At 34.3% G+C, this 21,832-nt stretch overlaps 1 protein-coding gene across 3 annotated transcripts in view; it reads left to right on the plus strand.

Annotated features, from left to right (window-relative positions):
• KRIT1 (KRIT1 ankyrin repeat containing) overlaps window positions 1-20,591 on the plus strand; it is a 48,630-nt gene extending 28,039 nt beyond the window's left edge. For 2 of the 3 annotated variants that reach the window (XM_081288436.1, XM_081288438.1), the window contains 5 exons: window positions 11,697-11,863; window positions 12,515-12,602; window positions 13,201-13,407; window positions 18,193-18,309; window positions 18,808-20,587. In XM_081288436.1, the coding sequence (XP_081144562.1) occupies window positions 11,697-11,863; window positions 12,515-12,602; window positions 13,201-13,407; window positions 18,193-18,309; window positions 18,808-18,876 (648 nt within the window). In that variant the 3' untranslated portion in view covers window positions 18,877-20,587. Of the gene's footprint in view, window positions 1-11,696; window positions 11,864-12,514; window positions 12,603-13,200; window positions 13,408-18,192; window positions 18,310-18,807 lie in introns of all 3 variants that reach the window. The other variant, XM_081288437.1, reaches the window with a different exon arrangement.
• The last annotated feature ends 1,241 nt before the right edge of the window (window positions 20,592-21,832 follow it).

Below are 21,832 nucleotides of genomic sequence, written 5' to 3' on the forward strand. Positions count from 1 at the left end.
TAGGATATTAAACTAATGGAATAGAATTGAGAGTTCAGAAATAAGCCCATACACGTGTGACCAATTGTTTTTTGACAAGGGTGCCAAAATAGTCTCTTCAACATATGGTTCTTGAACAATGGGGAAATTGTAACCCTTGTATGTGGCAGATAGAACATAAAATACTATAGCCACATGGAAAAGAGTTTGGTGATTCGTCAAAAATTGAAGCATGAATTACCATAGGCTCTCCTAGGTATAAAATGTGAAAGAATTGAAAACAAACATATTTATATGCCATTATTCATTGCAGCCTTATATATAATAGCTAAAAAGGTGAAAACAAACTAAGTATCCAGTAGATGAGTATTCAAATAAAATGTAGTATATACATAAAATGGAATATTATTTGGTGTTAAAAAAGGGATTAAGTTCAATATTTGCCACAACAGGGATGAATCTTGAAACCATTATATTAAGTAAAATAAGCCAGACACAAAACACTACTATTGTATGATTCCACTTACATTGTATTATCTAGAAAAGGCAAATTCATAAATAGAAAGTAGATCAGAGCTTACTAAAAGTATCAGTGGAGGAGCTGGGGAGGGTTTTTGTTTGGTTTGGTTTGGTTTTGCTGGGGAGCGGTGGTTTTGGTTTGTTTGGTTGGTTTTGGTTTGTTTCTTTTGGGGTGCTAGGGATCAAACCCAGGACCTTGTACATGCTAACATATACTCTGCCACTGAGCTATACCTCCAGCTCTGCTCATTCTTTTTTGGGGAGGGAGAAGAGGGGTACTGGGGATTGAATTCAGGGGCACTTAATCACTGAGCCATATCCCCAGCCCTGTTTGTATTTTATTTTGAGACAAGGTCTCACTGAGTTGCTTAGCGCCTCACTGTTGCTGAAGCTGGCTTTGAACTCACTATCCTCCTGCCTCAGCCTCCTGAGCCACTGGGATTACAGGCATGTGCCACCGTGCCTGGCTCCACTTCATCTTAATGGTTATAGAGTTTCTGTTAATGTAAAAGCTGTGCAGTTGGTGATAGTAGCATGAATTTTGAATGTAATTAATGCCATTTAATTATTCACTTTTTTTGGTAAAATGACAAACTTTATGTTGGGTATACTACTATAATTTTTAAAAGCATATTAGTTCCATAATATTTTAAATATATTTTAGTTGTAGTTGGACACAATACCTTTCATTTTATTTATTTAATTTTTATGTGGTGCTGAGGATTGAACCCAGTTGCCTCATACATGCTAGACGAGCGCTCTACTGCTGAGCTACAACCCTAGCCCCTAGTTTCATAAAGTAATCTAAGTAATCTAAGTATACCCAATCTACCTTCTCCAGTCATGTAATATTTTAAAAGTTGATAGAAGGAGCATTAATGATAATATTGGATGATAAACAAATGCATAATTAAACTATAAAATAAAGTGGACTCAAGTGAAAAAGCAGTGCTTAGTAAATTCTTACGGCAAATACAGAATATCATGATCATCTGTTAAAATATTTTTGTCCTTTCACTCATTGTATAATTGAGAAATTCCTATTTGTATCATCTGAAAAAATGAAGAATTATATTTATTGGTTAGCATCATTCTCTTAGAATGAAAACAGCTTGATTTCACTAGAAAAGAACAGAGGTTGATTAACACTCATTTAACATAGGGAATTGTATATGTTGGTATCTGCTCAGACTCTCCTAATTTTCTTGTCAGTTTATACCAGAAAATAAGCTCTCCATGAGTCTTTCAACATTTTATCTCGAGAAATTTTTTAAAAACTACATAAGTTGAAAAGTGATTACAGTTCACATTATATTCTATCTATTTGACTAATTGTTAAATTTTTTGCCACATTTCCTTTATCTCTTTTTCCTTTGTGAACCATTTTAAATTGAGTTGTAGATATCATGACACATTCCTACTTATTTTAGTGTTCATTTCCTAAAGGACATACCTACATACCACAATACCATTTTCAACCTAATAAAATATTTCCATAATAACAGCTAATATCCAAATTAATATTTTTCCTAATTGTTTCAAAAAGTCTTTTATAGCCTCTCACCGGAACGATCTGTCAAGGATCATACTTTGTATTTGACCTTATCATTAGATTCCTAGTTTAGAATGGTCTTCCCATCTCTGGTTTTTTTTTTTCTTTTAATTTTTTATTCTAATTTGTTATATATGACAGCAGAATGCATTACAATTCATATTACACATATAGAACACAATTTTTCATATCTTTGGTTGTACACAAAACATATTCACACCATTTGTGTCTTCATACATGTATTTAGGGTAATAATGTCCATCTCATTCCACCATCTTTTTTACACCCCTTTTCCCCTCGCTTGCCCTCCCTCCCCTTTTCCCTATCTAGAGTTGGTCTAATCTTCCCATGTTCCTCCTCCCAACCCCACTATGAATCAGCTTCCTTACATCAGAGAAAACATTTGGCATTTGGTTTTTTGGGATTGACTAACTTCACTTAGCATAATTTTATCCTCTTTTATTGCTGAGTAATATTCCATTGTGTGTGTGTGTGTGTGTGTGTATATATATATATATATATCACATTTTTTTTATCCATTCATCTACTGAAGGGCATCTAGGTTGGTTCCACAGTTTAGCTATTGTGAATTGTGCTACAATAAACATTGATGTGGCTGTATCCCTGTAGTATGCTGTTTTTAAGTCCTTTGGGAATAGATCAAAGAGTAGGATAGCTGGTTCAAAGGTGGTTCCATTCCAAGTTTTCCAAGGATTCGCCATACTGCTTTTCATATTGGCTGTACCATTTTTTAGTCTCACCAGCAATGTGTGAGTGTGTCTTTTTCCCCACATCCTTGCCAACACTTACCGTTGTTTGTATTCTTAATAGCTGCCATTCTGACTGGAGTGAGATGAAATCTTAGAATGATTTTGATTTGCATTTCTCTAATTGCTAGAGATGTTGAACATTTTTTCATATATTTGTTCATTGGTTGCATATCACCTTCGAGAAGTGTCTGTTCAGTTCCTTGGTCCATTTATTGATTGGGTTTTGTTTGTTTGTTTGTTTTGCTTTGTTTTGGGTTTTTTTTTTTTTTTTTTGGTGTTTAGCTTTTTGAGTTCTTTATATACCCTAGAGATTAGTGCTCTATCTGATATGTGAGGGGTAAAGATTTGCTCCCAAAATGTAGGCTCTCTATTCACCTCACAGATTGTTTCTTTTGCTGAGAAGAAACTTTTGTTTGAGTTCATCCCATTTATTAATTCTTTATTTTAATTCTTGCGGTATACGAATCTTATTAAGGAAGTAGGGGCCTAATCCGATATAATGGAGATTTAGGCCTACTTTTTATTCTATTTGACACATGTCTCTGGTTTAATTCCTTGATCCACTTTGAGTTGAGTTTTGTGCATGGTGAGATATAGCTGTTTAATTTTATCTTGTTCATATGGATTTCCAGTTTTCCCAGCACCATTTGTTGAAGAGGCTATCTTTTCTCTAATGTATGTTTTTACATTTTTATGTTTATGCCTTTGTCTAATAAAGATAACTGTATCCTCTATTCTGTACCATTGGTCTACCAGTCTATTTTGTGCCAATACTATGCTGTTTTGTTACTGTTGCTCTGTAGTATAGTTTAAGGTCTGGTATAGTGATGCCATCTGCTTCACTCTTCTTGCTAAGGATTGCTTTAGCTATTCTGGGTCTCTTATTTTTTCCAGATGAACTTTATGACTGCGTTTTCTATTTCTATGAAGAATGTCATTGGGATTTTGATTGGAATTGCACTAAATCTGTATAATGCTTTTGGTAGTATGGTCATTTTGACAATATTAATTCTGCCTGTACAAGAACAAAGTAGATCTTTCCATCTTCTGAGGTCTTCTTTAATTTCTTTCTTTAGTGTTCTGTAATTTCCATTGTAGAGGTCTTTCACCTCTTTTGTTTGGTTGATTCCCAAGTATTTTATTTTATTTTATTGAGGCTATTGTAAATGGGGTAGTTTTCTTCGTTTCCTTTTCAGAGGATTTGTCACTGTTATACAGAAATGCCTTTGATTTATGGGTTGATTTTGAATCCTGCCAATTTGCTGAATTCATTTACTAATTCTGTAAGTTTTCTGGTAGATTTTTGGGAGGACCTTCTGGTATAGAATCATATAGTCAGCAAATAGTGCCTATTTGAGTTCTTATTTTCCTATGTGTATCCCTTTAATTTCTTTCATCTAATTGCTATATAACATCTTTCAAGAACTATGTTAAATAGAACTGGTGAAAGAGCATCCCTGTCTTGTTCCAGTTTTCAGAGGTAATGCTTTCAGTTTTCTCCATTTAGGATGATGTTGGGCTCGAGCTTAGCACAGATAGCCTTTACAATGTTGCAATATGTTCCTGTTATCCCTAGTTTTTCTAGTGTTTTGAACATGAAGGGCTGCTGTATTTTGTTGAGTGCTTTTTCTGCAATAATTGAGATGATCATATTGTTGAGAGCCACAGCCGAAGGGGCCCCAGCAAACTTCCAGCTGTCAGCAAACTTCCAGCTGCCAGCTGATGATTGGCTCACAGCAGCCCCAGCAAACTTCCAGCTGCTAGCTGATTGACTCCTCTGCGGTGATGCTCATTGGGCTGTTTCCCCGCCCTTTCAGACCACAGAGCTGCTCATTGGGGGACTCTTTTGGCTCCGCCCATGCGACCCAGCCAATCAGCTAGCAGCTGGAAGTTTGCTGGGGCCCCCTTGAGCCAATCATCAGCTGGCAGCTGGAAGTTTGCTGGGGTCCCTTCGGCTATGGCTCTCAACATCATATGGTTCTTATCTTTAAGTCTATTGATGTAATGAATTACATTTATTGATTTCTGTATGTTGAACCAACCCTGCATCCCTGGGATGAACCCCATTTGATCATAGTGGAATATCTTTTAGATATGTTTTTGTATTTGATTTGCCAGAATTTTATTGAGAATTTTTGCATTTATGTTCAGTAGAGATATTGGTCTAAAGTTTTCTTTCTTTGATGTGTCTGTGCCTGGTTTTGGAATCAGGGTGATATTGGCCTCATAGAATGAGTTTGGAAGTTCTGCCTCTTTTTCTGTTTCGTGAAGAGTATTGGTATTAGTTCTTCTTTAAAGGTCTTGTAGAACTCGGCTGTTTATCCATCTGGTCCTGGGCTTTTCTTGGTTTGAAGGCTTCTGATGGTGTCTTCTACTTTGTCACTTGAAATTAATCTGTTTAAATTGTGTATATCATCCTTTCAATTTTGCAAATCATATGACTCTAGAAATTTGTCAAGCTTTGATATTTTCTATTATATGGAAGTACAAGTTTTCAAAATAATTTCTAATTATCTTCTGTATTTCTATAGTGTCTGTTGTGATATTTCCTTTTTCATCACGAATGTTAGTAGTTTTCTTTCTCCTTCTCTTCATTAGCATGGTTAAGGGTTTGTCAATTTTATTTATTTTTTCAAAGAACCAAAACTTTTTGTTTTGTCAATTTTTCAGTTGTTTCTTTTGTTTCAATTTCATTGATTTCAGCTCTGCTTTTAATTATTTTCTGTCTTCTACTGCTTTGGGTGTTGATTTGTTCTTCTTTTTCTAGGGCTTTGAGATTTAATGTTAAGTCATTTATTTTTTGACTTTTCTTCTTTTAAAGAATGAACTCCATGCAATGAACTTTCCTCTTAGGACTGCCCTCATAGTGTTCCAAAGTTTTTGATATGTTGTATCTGGTTTTCTTTCGCCTCTAAGAATTTTTTAATCTCTTTGATGTCATTTGCAACCCATTGTTCATTCAGTAGCATATTATGTAGTCTCCAGGTATTAGAGTAGCTTTTATTTTTTATTTTATCATTCATTCCATTATGGTCTGGTAGAATGCAGGCTAGTATCTCTACTTTTTTATATTTGCTAAGACTTGTTTTGTGGCATAATATATGGCCTATTTTAGAGCAGGATTCATGTGCTGCTGAGAAGAAGAGTATTCATTCATTGAAAGATGTAATATTCTATATATGTCAGTTAAGTCTAAGTTATTGATTGTGTTATTGAGCTCTACAGTTTCTTTTTTCAGCTTTTGTTTGGATGATCTATCCAGTGGTAAAAGAGGTGTGTTAAAGTTGTCCAGAATTATTGTGTTGTGGTCTAGGACTCTTGAACCTGAGAAGACTTTGTTTGATGAACGAAGATGCTCTGTTGTTTGGGGCATATAAATTTATTATTGCTGTGACTTGTTGATGAATGTTTCCTGTAAACAGTATGAAATATCTTTCTTGATCCCTTTTAATTAACTTTGGCTTAAAGTCTACTTTATTTTATGTGAGGATAGAAACCCCTGCTTGCTTCCGCAGTCCATGTGAGTGGTGTGATTTTTTTCCCCAACCTTTCACCTTCAGTCTGTGGATGTCTTTTCCTATGAGTCTTTTGGAAGCAGCATATTGATGGGTCTTTTTTTTTTTTAATCCAATCTGCCAGTCTGTGTCTTTTGATTGGTGAGTTTAGGCCATTAAGATTCAGGGTTATTATTGAGAGCTTGTTTGGAGGTTCTAGCAGGGGAGCGCAGCTACTCGTATACCCTTAACCGAAGAACAGTCCTCCTCTATCGGGGAAGGTCGTCCAGAGGGTTATTATTGAGACATGATTTGTACTCCCAGCCATTTTTGTTTATTTTTGGTATTTAACTTGACTTGGTTACTCCTTTGATTAGTTTTTTCCTTTAGTGTAATAACCTCCCTTTGCTGATTTTCACTGTTGTTTTTCAGTTCCTCTTCATAGAATATTTTGCCGAGGATGTTCTGTACTGCAGGCTTTCGAGTTTTAATTCTTTTAACTTTTGTTTATCATGGAAGGTTTTTATTTTATCATCAAATCTATAGCTTAATTTTTCTGGATATAAGATTCTTGGTTGGCATCCATTTATTTCAGAGCTTGATATATATTATTCCAGGATCTTCTAGCTTTCAGGGTCTGGGTTGAAAAATCTGCACATAATCTAATTGGTTTCCCCCTATATGTAATCTGATTCCTTTGTCTTGTGGCTTTCAATATTTTCTCCTTATTCTGTATTTTAGGCATTTTTATTATAATGCATCTTGGTGTGGATCTCTTGTTATTTTGTACATTTGGCATCCTGTAAGCCTCCTGAATTTGGTTTTCCAATTCATTCTTCATGTTTGGAAAATTTTCTGATATTATTTAATGAAATAGATTGCTCATTCCTTTGGTTTGGAACTCTATGCCTTCCTCTATTCCGGTAACTCTTTAGTTTAGTCTTTTCATGCTATCCTATATTTCTTGATGTTCTGCTTATGGTTTCTTACCATTTTCACTGTGTAGTCTACATTCTTTTTTTTTTTAAGTATTTATTTATTTATTTTAGTTTTTCGGCGGACACAACATCTTTGTTTGTATGTGGTGCTGAGGATCGAACCCGGGCTGCACGCATGCAAGGCGAGCGCGCTACCAATTGAGCCACATCCCAGCCCTAGTCTATATTCTTTTCAAGATTATATATTTTGTTTTCATTGTCTGAAGTCCTTTCTTCCAAGTGGTCTAATCTATTAGTGATGTTTTCAGTTGAACTTTTAATTTGGTTTATTGTTTCTTTTTTTTTTTTTTTAAAGAGAGAGAGAGAGAGAGAGAGAAAGGATTTTTAATATTTATTTTTTAGTTTTTGGGCGGACACAACATCTTTGTTTGTATGTGGTGCTGAGGATCGAACCCGGGCTGCACGCATGCCAGGCGAGCGCGCTACCACTTGAGCCACATCCCCAGCCCTGTTTCTTTTATTTTTGTTTGTTTGTTTTAGAGCCTCTGTCTCCCTATTGAAGTAATCTTTTTCTTCCTGTATTTGTTTTTGTAGCTCATGGACAAAATGATCTTTTGCTGCTTGTATTTGCTTTCTTATATCTTTTTTTTTTTTTTTATTTGTGGAACATTTTCATTATATACATCCTGAACTCCTTCTCCATCATTTCTTATGCTGTGCTGGCCATAGATTCTTTTTTTTTTTTTTAATCTTTTTATTTGTTGATAGACCTTTATTTTATTTATTTATTTTTATGTGGTGCTGAGGATAGAACCCAGTGCCTCACACATGCTGGGCAAGCACTCTACCACTGAACTACAACCCCAGCCCCTGGCCATGGATTCTAATAGTGGGTTATCTTGAATTGTTTGGGGCACTTTCTTCCTTTGTCTTTTCATATTGCTTGTGTGTCTTCCCTTCTAGAACTGTGGATCCAAAAATGGTTACCATTTTTACCCTATAGGCTTTTAGTGCCGCGATAGGAATCCAATACCTCTCCTTTAAGGTGAAGGACAATGTTAACAGATATCCTAATATAAATAATATGCACCCTAAAAACAAATGTTTGCTCTTAAGATGTTTATAGTTTGGTCACAATGTACAGAAGTGGTGAATTCAATTATTATCTGCAGTATACTCTGTAAGTTTCTAAAAGGGTTTATAGATTCTGATGGTGGACAAAGAACCAGGGGTGAGGAGTAGAATGATATGCTGAGGAGGTAAGAGGTAAAGATATAGAGTTATTTTATCTTAGGAAGTGTGAAAGAGAAATCGAAAGAGGAAGATTAGTAGCAGGAGAAGGAAGGGGAAGTAATTTGGGGTAGACAAGTAAGTAGGAAGACAGTAGAGTACTTAATACAAACACACATATATATTAAGAAAAATAAAAAACCGTGAAAATAGTAGAAATTGGTGGGGAAAAAAGAAAAAAAAAGAATATATAACACAACTATAATATACTGTTCAGAATCCTAGTTCTCAAAGTCCCAGTTCATGCAAAGTACTTGATTTCATATATGTTGGGGATGTGAGGATAGGAGAATAGAGAGGGAGAAGAAAAAAAAATCTTGAAGGAAGAAACAGGGATTGTTTTGGTTGGAGATCGGTATCTTTTCTGCTTCTCTTCTCATCCAATGGGTGGGATTGTCTGTTATTAGCTGGTATTCTGCTCTCAGGATGTTGCAGGTAACTGGGGTGTCACCATGCCGGGGTAGCAGATGCTGGGGAGAAGGAGTTAGAAACAGGGTACCTGGCCATCTGGAGTTCTAAATTGGGAATTGCCCCTGCTGAAGACTGTGATGAAGGTGGCGAAGATGGAGGTACCTTCTTTCAATGATGGGGTGTCAGATCGGGTCAGGGGAGCTGAGCGATGGAGTTGGACAATGAGTTCAGAGACAAGTTCTGTGGCGTCTGTCATGTGGCAGTTGGCTGACTTCAGAGCCTGTGTGATGTTCGCAGGCGCAGGCAGGCTTCTGCAAGTAGGGGACTATGTCTGCTGCTGCAGAGTCCTAAGGTGGCGGCGACTAGGATAGCCCCACATTGGTAGATGCGGGGGTCCACATGGGAGTGACTGCCAGAGTTCCTACTCATGAGAAGCTACTGCGTGTCCTGTGTGCCAGCAGCATCTGTGATTTCTGCTCGGGCCAGTGGCCAAAAGTTCTTTGCAGGTGCTGCTGCTGCCAATGGTCTCGCTCTAGTACCCAGTAGTCCTGCATGGGTGAGTAGTTAGGAGACCTACTCTGATGCTAGGGCCTGGAGCCCTGGACAGGCAAGGTGCTTCCTGCATAGCGATATTCACAGGGGCAGGAATATCGCTAGCAGAGAAGCAGTATTCTCACTACTTGAATCCCAAGTTACTGAGCAACCCAGAATGCTTCCTTCCTCTGGCCCACCGTCTTGGTTCCTGTGTGTTTTTTCTTTTCATTGTTTCAGTTTTTATATATTGCATAGAGTATTATAAGATAGAAAAATAAAATTGTTTGCCAGGCACCATGGCTCCTGCCTGTAATTGAAGCAGCTCAGAAAGGCAGGAGGATCTCAAGTTCAAAGCCAGCCTCAGCAATTTAGCAAGACCCTAAGCAACTCAGTGTGACACTGTCTCTAAATAAAATACAAAAAAGGGCTGGAGGACCCGGGTGGTAGCTCAGTAGTAGAGCACTTGCCTAGCATGTGTAAACTACTGGATTTGATTCTTATCTTAGCACCATATATAAATAAAATAAAGGTTCATTGACAACTAAAAACAAAAGGTCTCAGGATGTGGTTCAGTGGTTAAGTGCCCCTGAATTCAGTCTCTAGTACAAAAAAAAAAAAAAAAAAAGAAAGAAATAAACAAGAAAAATTGAATTATTTATTTGATAAAAATCTTTTAACTTTTTTTTTTTTTTTTTTTTTTTGGTACCAGGATTGAACTCAGGGGCACTCAACCACTGAGACACATCCCCAGCCTTATTTTGTATTTTATTTTGAGACAAGGTCTCAATGAGTTGCTTAGCGCCTCACTTTTGCTGAGCTGGCTTTCAACTTGCAATCCTCCTGTTTCATCCTCCCAAGCTGCTGGTATTAGAGATGTGCACCCAGCAAACTATGCTTTTAATGTTATTCCTAAATACAAAAATCTTTATTCAGATAATATAAAAAATGTTTCCTTTAAGACAAACTTTAAAAAAATTTTTTTAATTGTTCTTATTAGTTATACAGGAGAGTAGAATGCATTTTGACACATTTTACACAAGTGGAGCACAACTTCTCATTCCTCTGGCTATACATGGTGCAAGTCACACCAATAGAGTAATTATACGTGTATATAGGGTAATAATGTTTCATTCTACCCCCTTCCCATCTCCACAGCCCTACCCTTCCACTCACTCCCTTCTGCCCAATCCAAAGTTCCTTCATTCTTCCCTACCTATCCTCAACTATGGATCAACATTAGCTTATCAGAGAAAACATTAGGCCTTTTGGTTTGGGCGATTGGCTTATTTTACTTAACATGATATTCTCTAGCTTCATCCCTTTACCTGCAAATGCCATAATTTCATTTAAGGCTGAGTAATATTCTATTGTGCAGTGGTGCAGGCCTGTAATCCCAGCAGTTCAGGAGGCTGAAGCAGGAGGATCATGAGTTCAAAGCCAACCTCAGCAACTTAGCAAGGCCCTAAGCAACTCAGTGAGACCCTGTCTCTCAAATATAAAAAAAGGGCTGGGGATGTTGCTCAATGGTTAAGCACCCCTGGATTTAATCCCTAGTTAAAAAAAAAAAAGAAAGAAAGAAAACCCATAAGACAAGCATTTTAAAGTACATTTGTACTTCTTGGAATTGATAAACTTCCTTTTTATCTTCACTAATACAGTGTATAAACATAGGTAATAGAAAATATTTTTATGAATATAAAGATTTAGTGCTAGAGTTCATAGATATCCATAAACTGAAGGTAATATTATTAGATGGTCAATCGGGGTTAGCAAACTATTGTCATGATCATATCCTGCCTGTTTCCTATTTTTGTATAACCTAAAAGCTAAGAATGCATATTTATATTTTATGATGGTTAAAAAATGTAAAGAATAAAATTTAAATCATGTGAAAATTTTCTGGAATTCAAATTGAGTATCTTTACAAAAAGTGGTATGCCATACCACTTATTTAAGTATTGCCTGAAGCTGCTTTTATACTATAATGATAAAGTTGAATAGTTGCAACAGAGATTATATGGCTCACAAAGCTTAAAATATTACTATTTAGCCCTTAGAAAAAGTTTCCACAACTCCTGCTCTAAAGCAGTAACAGTTCATTGATGTATAAATGTGCAATTTCTGCTTTTTCTTTATTATACAGTGACAAGCTATATATTTTTAAAAGGAAATTGTAGCCTGATAACCACATTATACTTTTTCTTTTAAGATTGAGGACCCACTGGCTATTCTTATTCTCTTTGATGAAGCCAGATATAATTTATTAAAGGGCTTTTATACAGCTCCTGATGCTAAACTGATAACATTGGCAAGCCTGCTGTTGCAAATAGTGTATGGAAATTATGAAAGTAAGAAACACAAGCAAGGTTTCCTAAAGTAAGTATTTAATGCTGTGTATGGTCTTGTGTTATGCTAAAGATTCTATCTAACCAAGAAAGTTTTGAAATTTTATTAGAACATTTTTATACATTGATTTGGAATTAAATAATACAAACAGAATGAAAGGGAATACAAACAAACCCCAGCTTCTGTAATAAGGCATTCTTAAAGTTTTATTTTCCAAAGTTATTTTTCTTATGTTTGATTTTTATTTTGATATACTTCATATTTATTTTTTATCTTTCTTTACTGTATGTTTAAATAAGTTCACTAAAACCTGACTTGAATAAGTAGTAAAAAATTTTATAAGGCAGATGCACTTAGACATCCTACCATAAAAATTAAAATCATGTTCAATCTTTCAGAGAAAACACTGAGATTTAAGCACATCTAAAGTTTGTTTATTGTGCTTTTCAACTTTCAAAAACATTTTCTGGCTCTTGAAAGAAGAAACATTCTCTATTGCAAATGTTGTGACATTGTGACGTTTTCCCACAACTTGAACTCTTAAAATTTTTGAGTTCTCTAATTTTTAAAGCAGTATTTTTCAGTTTAAAAATTGTGTCATTTAAAGTCATCTGTTACAGAGGGATTAGTGTACTTGAGTACCAAAGATGACTTAAAGGATGTTTGCATGTGTGCTTACAGTGAAGAAAATCTAAAATCCATTGTACCTATTACCAAACTAAAAAGTAAGGCACCACACTGGACAAATCGAATTCTTCATGAATATAAGGTAAGCTGTTTAATGAAAATAAAAAGACATTTTTATAGCCTACTTGATATTTTGTTAGTGTTATTAATCTTTTAAACATAGGTATAGTAAACTCATAGTCCTGAACTTCTAAATGGATCTTTTGGTTTACAATGTCCGAAACTGAAAATAGCAAGATATTCTTAGTAATGTAAAATCTTTTACATCTATGTGCTGAATATTTTGGTAAAGGATAGGAATAAAATTTTGAAATAATATACTATCCCTGCCCATGAGGCACTTAAAATTAATGGAATAGACAAATAATATTTTTACACCTCAGCATATTTTTTTTAATATTAAGATTATAAAAAGAGGGCTGGGGTTGTGGCTCAGTGGTATAGAGCACTTGCCTAGCATGCATGAGTCACTGGGTTTGTTCCCCGCACCACAATAAAATTAACAAATAAAATAAAGGTATTTAAAAAATATTATAAAAAGAAAAAGTACTCTTATGATAATGTGCCATAATTTCATTCTTTGGGGAAAACCTTGATTTTAGAAATTGCGTAGTTGGCCTGTTTGGATTATCATACTTGTAATTCTATTTCATGTCTCTTTTATTTGTAATTGTTCTTAGAATCTTAGTACAAGTGAAGGTGTCAGTAAAGAAATGCATCACCTGCAGCGCATGTTCTTACAGAATTGTTGGGAAATTCCTACATATGGAGCAGCTTTTTTCACAGGACAGATATTTACAAAAGCAAGCCCCAGCAATCATAAAGTCATCCCTGTGTATGTGGGAGTAAATATAAAAGGACTTCATCTCCTCAACATGGAAACTAAGGTATATTTTTAGCTGTTTTTGACCAGTCATGTCATATAACTACTAAACTAACAGTACCAGCCTATGTGAAGAATCTAGAAATAGCATATATGTATAACTTTTCATTGAAGTTTCATTCATTGCAAATAATGCTGGGGGAGGCGTGTGACTAAGTGACTTCCAGTAAGGAGTTTTAACGTTAATTAAATACATTGCTGATTGGAATATCTTAGGTATATGGAGTATTTTTGTGTATAGTAATATATTTACAAGTATATTTAGTGAAAATGGTGCCAAACCACATGTAATATGCTACAATTGGTATACAAATGGAAGGAGGTTGAGACTATTTTTACCTGAAGAACATGATGTATACATAAAAAAATGTTTGAAGCCTTTTGAGAAGGGACACGTGTAATTGGGAACTGGAGTTAGAAGGGAGACTTTTCAATATGTACCTATCTGAGTTCAGGCTGTTATAACAGAGTACCTTAGACTAAATGGCTTATAAACAATAGAAATTTATTTCTCAATTCTGGAAACTAGAAGTCGGAGATCAGGCATCAGTATGGTCAGCTTCTGGAAAAGGCCTTTTTCTTGGTTGCTCTTGGGGACCCTTCTATGAGGGCACTAATTCCCTTCAAGAGGGCTCTACCCTTGTGACCTAATTATCTTCCAAAGGCTATACATCTACTACCATCACATTGGTCACACTAGGGGTTAAAATTTCAACATAGGAATCTTAGGAATGGTCACAAACATAATAACACCATCTTGCAAGTCAAAAGTTTTTTACTGTGTGATTATAATAACCTATTTAAAATATCAAGTGGGTTTAAATGAAAAATGCAGAATTAAAAAAGAAAAATATATGATACAAGGGCTTCATTTTGAAAATTGGGACTAGTTATAAGAAGCTCTTGGGGATAGTGTGAAGCTTAGAAGGGTTATAGATATCCATTAGGACACTAAAAAGCACTCCAGTCAGAAATTTGTTACTGTTTGATGCTTGCACCTTTTTCTAATCAAATTTATTATGATATAAAATATAGGTTTGTCATTTATTTTTAACACTTCACACATTTAAGCAGGATGGATGACTAGTTTATAATAAGAATAAAAATCAAATCTAATTTGTTAACTCAGATTTGCCAAGAATAGACCATTTTCCAAATCAATTAATGTAAACTAAACCTGTGCATTTTGTTTTTAATTTTTTTAAAATATATTTTATAGTTGTGGATGGACAGATACCTTTATTTTATTTGTTTATGTGGTGCTGAGGATTGAACCCAGTGCCTCACGCATGCTAGGCAAGTACTGTGCCATTTACAGCCCCAGCCAAACTTGTGCATTTTAAAAACACATTTTAGATTGGGAAATGTGCTAATAAATTTAATTTTTCTTTTCCTAATTTTTATAAGTCTTTATTATGATAATCACATAACTTTTTAAATTATCCCAGTCATAATTATTTAATATTAACTCAGGATCATCTTTATGGGCAGCATTATTTAATGAAGTTGTCAGATAAACCTGTGGATGGGACTAGAGAAGATTTAGGGAAATGGAGCAGAATAAAGTCTGACTTCAGTTACTGACCTGAATTTGATTTCTTGAATACCCTTATAAGCCAGCTTGCTTTTGGGTCTTTTACTTATTTTCTTTTAAAACTATTTTGTGGGGCTGGGGATATAGCTCAGAAATTTGTTACTGTTTGGTGGTACTTTTGATAGAGTACATGTCTCACATGCACAAGGCCCTGGGTTCAATCCCCAGCACCACCAAAAAAAAAATTTTTTTTTTGCTTACATAAAATACACTACTGCTTATAAAACTTATAGCACTTTTCTGTTTCATTTCTAAACTTGTTAAATGAAGGAGAAATTACCCCCTCCATTTCAGGAAATTTTTCTTTGCTATTTATATAGAGCATCTTGCATCTTATACCAACATTTACAAATTTTTTTTCATGGAACTGGATGGTTTTATATATATATATATATATATATATATATATATATATATATATGTAGTATTCATAAGGTAGTTTAACAATACCTTAAAATATTTATATTGTAAATAACAGTCTGGACCAGAAGTTGAATAAGTGAGATAGTAGTAGTAGACAGGGAATGTTAGCTATATTATTAATTAACAGATTGCTTTTTCAGGATAATATGTTCAGCTTCTAGAAAAATAAACAGGAATACTATCCTTGAGTATATAAAAAGATGATTGAACCAAAATGTAAACATGCTTTCTGTCCCTGCATAAGCCACTGATAAATATATGGCACTTTCAAAAGCTTTAAGATGATTATATTTTCCAGTTATCAAAGGTAGAAACAACCAGGTTGTCCTCGATTGTCTTAGATTCAGCAAGATGTACTATTGTTGAATGTGAACAGCTTCATTAAAATAAACACCTTCATCTGTAAAAATACCTTAATTTGAATTTAAAACACCAAATGGGATACATTAGCCTCAGAGATTAATTCTCAGGCAAAGCCACAGAATATAACTATGTTTTTTATATCAATTACTTCTACCTTCTATATCTTCTTTCTCTTTGAAATAATGAAAGTTGCCCATCAGAAAATATAACTCACCAATTTCATGTGCTTGTCAAAGATTTGTCTGTTCTGCCTACATAAAATGTGAACACTATTGAATAGATAAATGCAGTGTTTATTCACTTAAAATCGTGGCTCAGTGTTTTACTGTAGTGAATATGTTGCATTCTTCACAGCTGAACTGTACTTGTTGATATGTCTTCAACCTTAATAAATGCCATTACCACAAAACAATAGATTATCATTTGCTGATGTTGATTTATATTGACCATAATGCCCTTCTGGTTGGAATTGGTTGTTTAAACACTCACCTGGTACCATTACATAATCAGTTATCAATATAATTGTTTCTCCTCTCTGCTGGTCATCTATGTGCTACTCTGTGCCTTTTTCTGTTCTCAACTGTCCCTGTTCTCAACTATTATGATTTTTGACTTTCCTTACTGAGCACCTTGTCATAATGAGGACTACTTTTTCCTTCTGGAGTAGACTTATCACTTAAAATTATTATTTGGACTCTGCTCCTCAATTCCATTCAATTGCTTACTATTTGGGGTTTCTCAAGAATTCTTCCTCACTGCATGTTGTCCTTTAACCACAAAACTTTTATCTTTAACTTATGGACTCAGTAATAACTTTTGTTAGAAATCTGACCTCTGTACAACTGAAAGTTGCTGTACCACAGGGTTTTTTTTTCTGCATATTAAGCTGTTTTGAGGCCATTTTAATGGACCATTTTTTGACTTCAGCTAAAGAGATTTCAAGTAATGTAAAAGATAGTTGGTTTAAGGTATTATATCTGTACATTGGTAAGTAGTATTTTAGCATATTCTGTCTATAAAGTTTGCAATATGATGTGGATGGCTTTTTTAAACAAGATTTTTTGAAAACTATATATAATATATACTCAAGTAAATTAATACCATGTTTTATTTACATAACCTTACTTTAAAAGTGCCCCAAACTGGACTCGAGTTGTGGCTCAGCGGTAGAGTACTTGCCTAGCATGCATGAGGCACTGGGTTTGATTCTCAGCACCACATTAAAAAAAATAAAACCTAAAATAAACAAAATAAAGGTATTGTGTCCATCTACAACTAAAAATATTTTTTTTTAATGCCCCAAACAATTATCCTTTTGGCATATGCTTAGTTTATTATTTACAGTCAATATTCTAAGAATTGTTACTCATAGATTGCTAATGTTTCTAACCATTCATACATATATACATATATATTTGGTACTGGGGATTGAAATCTGAGACCCTCTAACTCTCCAAGTTCCAGGTTAGGCCCAGCCTTTTATATTTTATTTTGAGACAGAGTCTCACAAAATTGCTGAGCCTAATCTGGAACTTGGAATCTTCCTGCCTCAACCTCACAAGTTGCTGAGGTTACAGGCATGTGCTACACCTGGCCTAAATATATGTATTTTAAAGTATAGCACAAATACTTTCTGTGTACCTACTTAAATACAGCATTGTTAAGAAAAATCAAAGAATGGATTACTGTAATATTGATTTTTTAAAATAGTTCTGTTAAATTTATGAAAGATTGATTACTAATTTTTATAATTATGCTTATTTTTACAATACATATGTCTGTGTCCTTATTTTAGTGGCGTAAAAATTGCCTAAGTCGTCCTGTTTCCCCTGTTGCATAAATTTCAGATTTGAAAGTACCATGTGACTATTTAAAAGAAGATTTTAAAACAAGATTTTTTTAATCTATATATAATATACACTCAAGTAAATTAATACCATGTTTGATTGGAATTGGTTGTTTTAAAACAAAAGTACTGAGTAAATTAAAGAGGCTGTTCTTAACTGCAGGGAAAAAAAAGTTTGCAGTACATTTCATTATTTTGAAAGTCACTAATGAGTTGGGCATCTTTTTTTATAATTTTTTTTACATTTTTTTGTAGTTGTAGATGGACAGCATGACTTTATTTTATTTATATATGATGTTCAGTGCCTTGGACATGCTAGGCAAGCACTCTGCCACTGAGATACAGCCCCAGCCCTAAGTTGGACATCATTAAAAGAATATCATTGCTCATCCAGGTTCTGTGCCACAGGTTGTGTGAGGTTAGTGTGGCATTCTGAATGGATTATATGATCATACTCGAAACCATAATGTTTAGAACTTACTAGATAAGTGTGGACAGTAAGGGAAGATAGTTGTTTTTAATATGTATTTTAATTAATACAATGATTCTTAATTATTTTGCAGGCTTTACTCATCAGTCTTAAGTATGGTTGTTTTATGTGGCAATTGGGAGATGCTGATACCTGTTTTCAGATCCATAGTATGGAGAATAAAATGAGCTTTATTGTACATACAAAACAGGTAAGCATTTATCAATTATTTTGGACTAAACAGTTATACTAGTAAAGTTATTTTTAAGTGACATAATCCATAATCTTTTTTAAAGAAAAACTTCTAATATTAGATGAAATTTAAAGGGAAAAATGAAAGGCCTTTCCTAAGCAAAGAAAACCAGAAACTTAACTAATTCATTTCAAATTTATGACAATTAATCTCTTTATTGTGCCATTTCTTTTAATTCTGATTAGTATTCCCTGTCTCTTCTACCAAGGTTTTAGGTAGTCCTTCCCTCCTCTTCTAGTATCCTATCCTGAGCTACTAGTTGTGTTCAGCAAGTCACTTCTTAAATCTTTTCAAAGAGCCTGAGTAAATTCTCCCTGAGTTCAACTTCTTGGGAGACTACCTCTTAATAAGAAAGTTCCCTTTCAAGTTAGGTAGATAACTGCCCACTGCCATGTGTATTCTTTAAACATTCTTGATGGTTTGATATTTATTGTTAACATATGTTTTACTTTATAGGCTGGTCTGGTGGTAAAACTGTTAATGAAGCTAAATGGACAGTTAATGCCCACTGAAAGAAACTCATGAAAGGAAAATAGCTGGTACTCAAGCCACGTTTTATAATGCAGAGTTTTTTTCCATGAAAGATTTCTTAAAATATTACTTTTAACAAAGCATTAGTCTCTTGTAATATGTATGTATACTGTTACATTGTACAGAATCTGTACTTATGTTTGGTGTGTAATATACCAGTTAGTTTTATATTATATCCTTATAAGCTATTTTAATTTTTGAGAGAAACACACACAAAAAATATAGATTGATAATCTGTATAATATTAGACAAAATAGTAAGCTTTATAAAAAAGTTATTTTTGGTAAATGGTAAAGAATTTGGAATGGAATATGATGAAATTAAAATGTAGCTTTGGTACAGCTTTGTGTGAAACATGAAAGTCAACATGCTTTGAATAAAGAAAATGTATTTTCTACTTGGACCATATGCCACTGTTATTTAAAACATTTTTCTGTAGCTTATAAACATTGCTCAATATGTTTATAAGTCTTTGCTAAAAGGTGTATCTAGTATAAGGTGTTTCTTAAAGTATTGTTGTTGAACCTCTTGCATCATAATTACTTGGGTGTCTCTTAAAAACTTAAGAAGTATTGGGGACTGGGAATATTTTCTTAAAGTTTTTCTTTCCTGTTGAAATAATTCCAGACCCAGCAATGGATTTATATTAAATTTGCATAATTATACCACTGATAACACAAGCACACATATGTACAGACATTCATTTTTAATAACAATCTCTGGATGTTGGTAGTTACATTTGTAAAATCCATAGTGTATTTTTATGAGTTGGTTTAATGGCTTATTTATATTGGCTTTATATTAGGAAATAGATCACCAGATATCTGGTTGTTTCATTTATTGATATCAGAAATGAGGAGCTAAATAAATAATATACTGTTTAAAGGCTAGAAACTATCAACTTTCCAGTTGGGCATTGTGGCACACACCTATAATCCCAGCTTGCAAGTTCAAGGCCAGCCTGGGCAATTTAATGTGACCCTGTCTAAAATACAATGTAACTCAGTAGTAGAGCACCCCTGTGCTCAATCCCCAATATGGAGATGTCAGGATCAATTTTCAAAATTAGCTGGGCACAGCAGCACACGCCTGTAATCCCAGTGGAGGCAGGAGGATCAAGAGTTCAAAGCCAGCCTCAGTAATGGCAGGGCATTAAGCAACTCAGTGAGACCCTGTCTCTAAATAAAATACAAAATCAGGCTGGGGATGTGGCTCGGTGGCCCAATGCTCCTGAGTTCAATCACCGGTACCCCCCCAACCCAATTTTTTTTTTCAAAATTAGAGTGAGAAAAAAAATTGATCTTTAACTGTCAAGCTATAACAATCCAGAAGTAAAACAATAATGGGGAGATCTAAACCACTTTAATGAATGCCTGGTATTAGTGAGACGTATTGAGGATTTAAAAAAAAAGGATTTGTACCAGGGATCTAATAAATAAAGTCTCTGCCTTCAGGAGTTTATCGAGGGAAACAATAAATATTTATGGAAATATATAATTGTACACTATACTAATTGTAATAAAAGACGATTAAAATGTACAATCTAAGCACAGAGAGGAACTTTGTCTAGTCTTAGGGATCCGGAGTCTTCCTAGAGCAAATAAATGATGCTTGATTTGGCATCTGAGATATGAGCAGGTGTTAAGTGTGTGATGACAGTTGAATGGGAAATGAAATATAAGATGTTTTGACCCCAAGGACAGTCCTCGACAACTCATGAGGGGATTACAGTTTTCTCCATGTTTAGGTAAGTTATGAATTCAAACAGTTGTTTATTCAAATAACAATAAATGAATTTCAGTTATAAAAATAAAACCAGAATAGCTGATGCTGCATATAATAAATGTATTAGAGATAAATTTAACTGAAGAACTGTAAGATTAAAAATTGTATACCACTGGGAGAGGTGGCGAATGCCTATTATCCCAGTGGCTCCAGAGGCTAAGGCAGGAGGATGGCAAGTTCAAAGCCAGCTTCAGCATTTAGCGAGGTCCTAAGCAACTTAGTGAGATTCTATCTCAAAAAATGAAAAGGGGGTGTGGCTCAGTGGATGTGGCTCAGTGGAAAAGCACTCTTGCCTTGAGTTCAATCCCTACTACAAAAAAAAAATTAGACTTGATAGAAATATTCAACAAATTAAAATTTCCTCCACAGTTCTTGATCAAATTAATAGAAGAATTGTATCAAAAAAATTTAGATTTTAATTTGATCCTGAGGAACTTAGTGCCAAAAACTATTACCGGAAGAATTTGATGTTTGCATAAGCTGATCATTGAATCATTTTCTAGCCTTATGATTTATGAATAAAAATGTTTTCAATAAATATAATTTCAGCAAAGTGAAAATGGAAAAAATATAAATTGTTTTTGCTGTTCTAAGAAATTGGTTTAAGTGCATACAGAAAAGTACATTCAACAAAAATCCATCTGTGATGGTATGAGTATCATTTAATGTCTGTTCATATGCAAAGTCAGAATACTTGACTGGGCATATTTGAAATTTGAAGTCGTGTATGGTATTTGGAGAGAGAGAGAGTGGTAGGCAGACTGAAAAGGTTCTAAGACAGATAAGGGGCAAACCCTAGGTGTTTTTAGAGGCCAGAGTGCTTGAAGCAAAGAAATATCTTTCAATCATCTTAAGGTATGAGTGAAAAAAAAACCAGTTTTAATATATTGTGCTAATTTCCATGATAAAAGGACACTCTGGTTTGCTCAAAATTCATTGGATGACTTGGGTTGTAGCTCAGTGGTAGATCATTTGCCTAGCACGTGTGAAGTACTGGGTTTGATCCTCAACACCACATAAAATAATAAAGGTATTGTGTCTATCTTACAACTAAAAATATTTTTTTAAAAAAAGATTCATTTTTAAAAAAAGATTTTTTTAAAAAAATTCAATCTTTTTTAAAAAAAGATTCATTTAAAAAAGATTCATTCATTAAAAAGATTCA

Source organism: Spermophilus citellus (assembly GCF_964194105.1).
Source record: "Spermophilus citellus genome assembly, chromosome: 3".
In the NCBI taxonomy this organism is placed as follows: domain Eukaryota; kingdom Metazoa; phylum Chordata; class Mammalia; order Rodentia; family Sciuridae; genus Spermophilus; species Spermophilus citellus.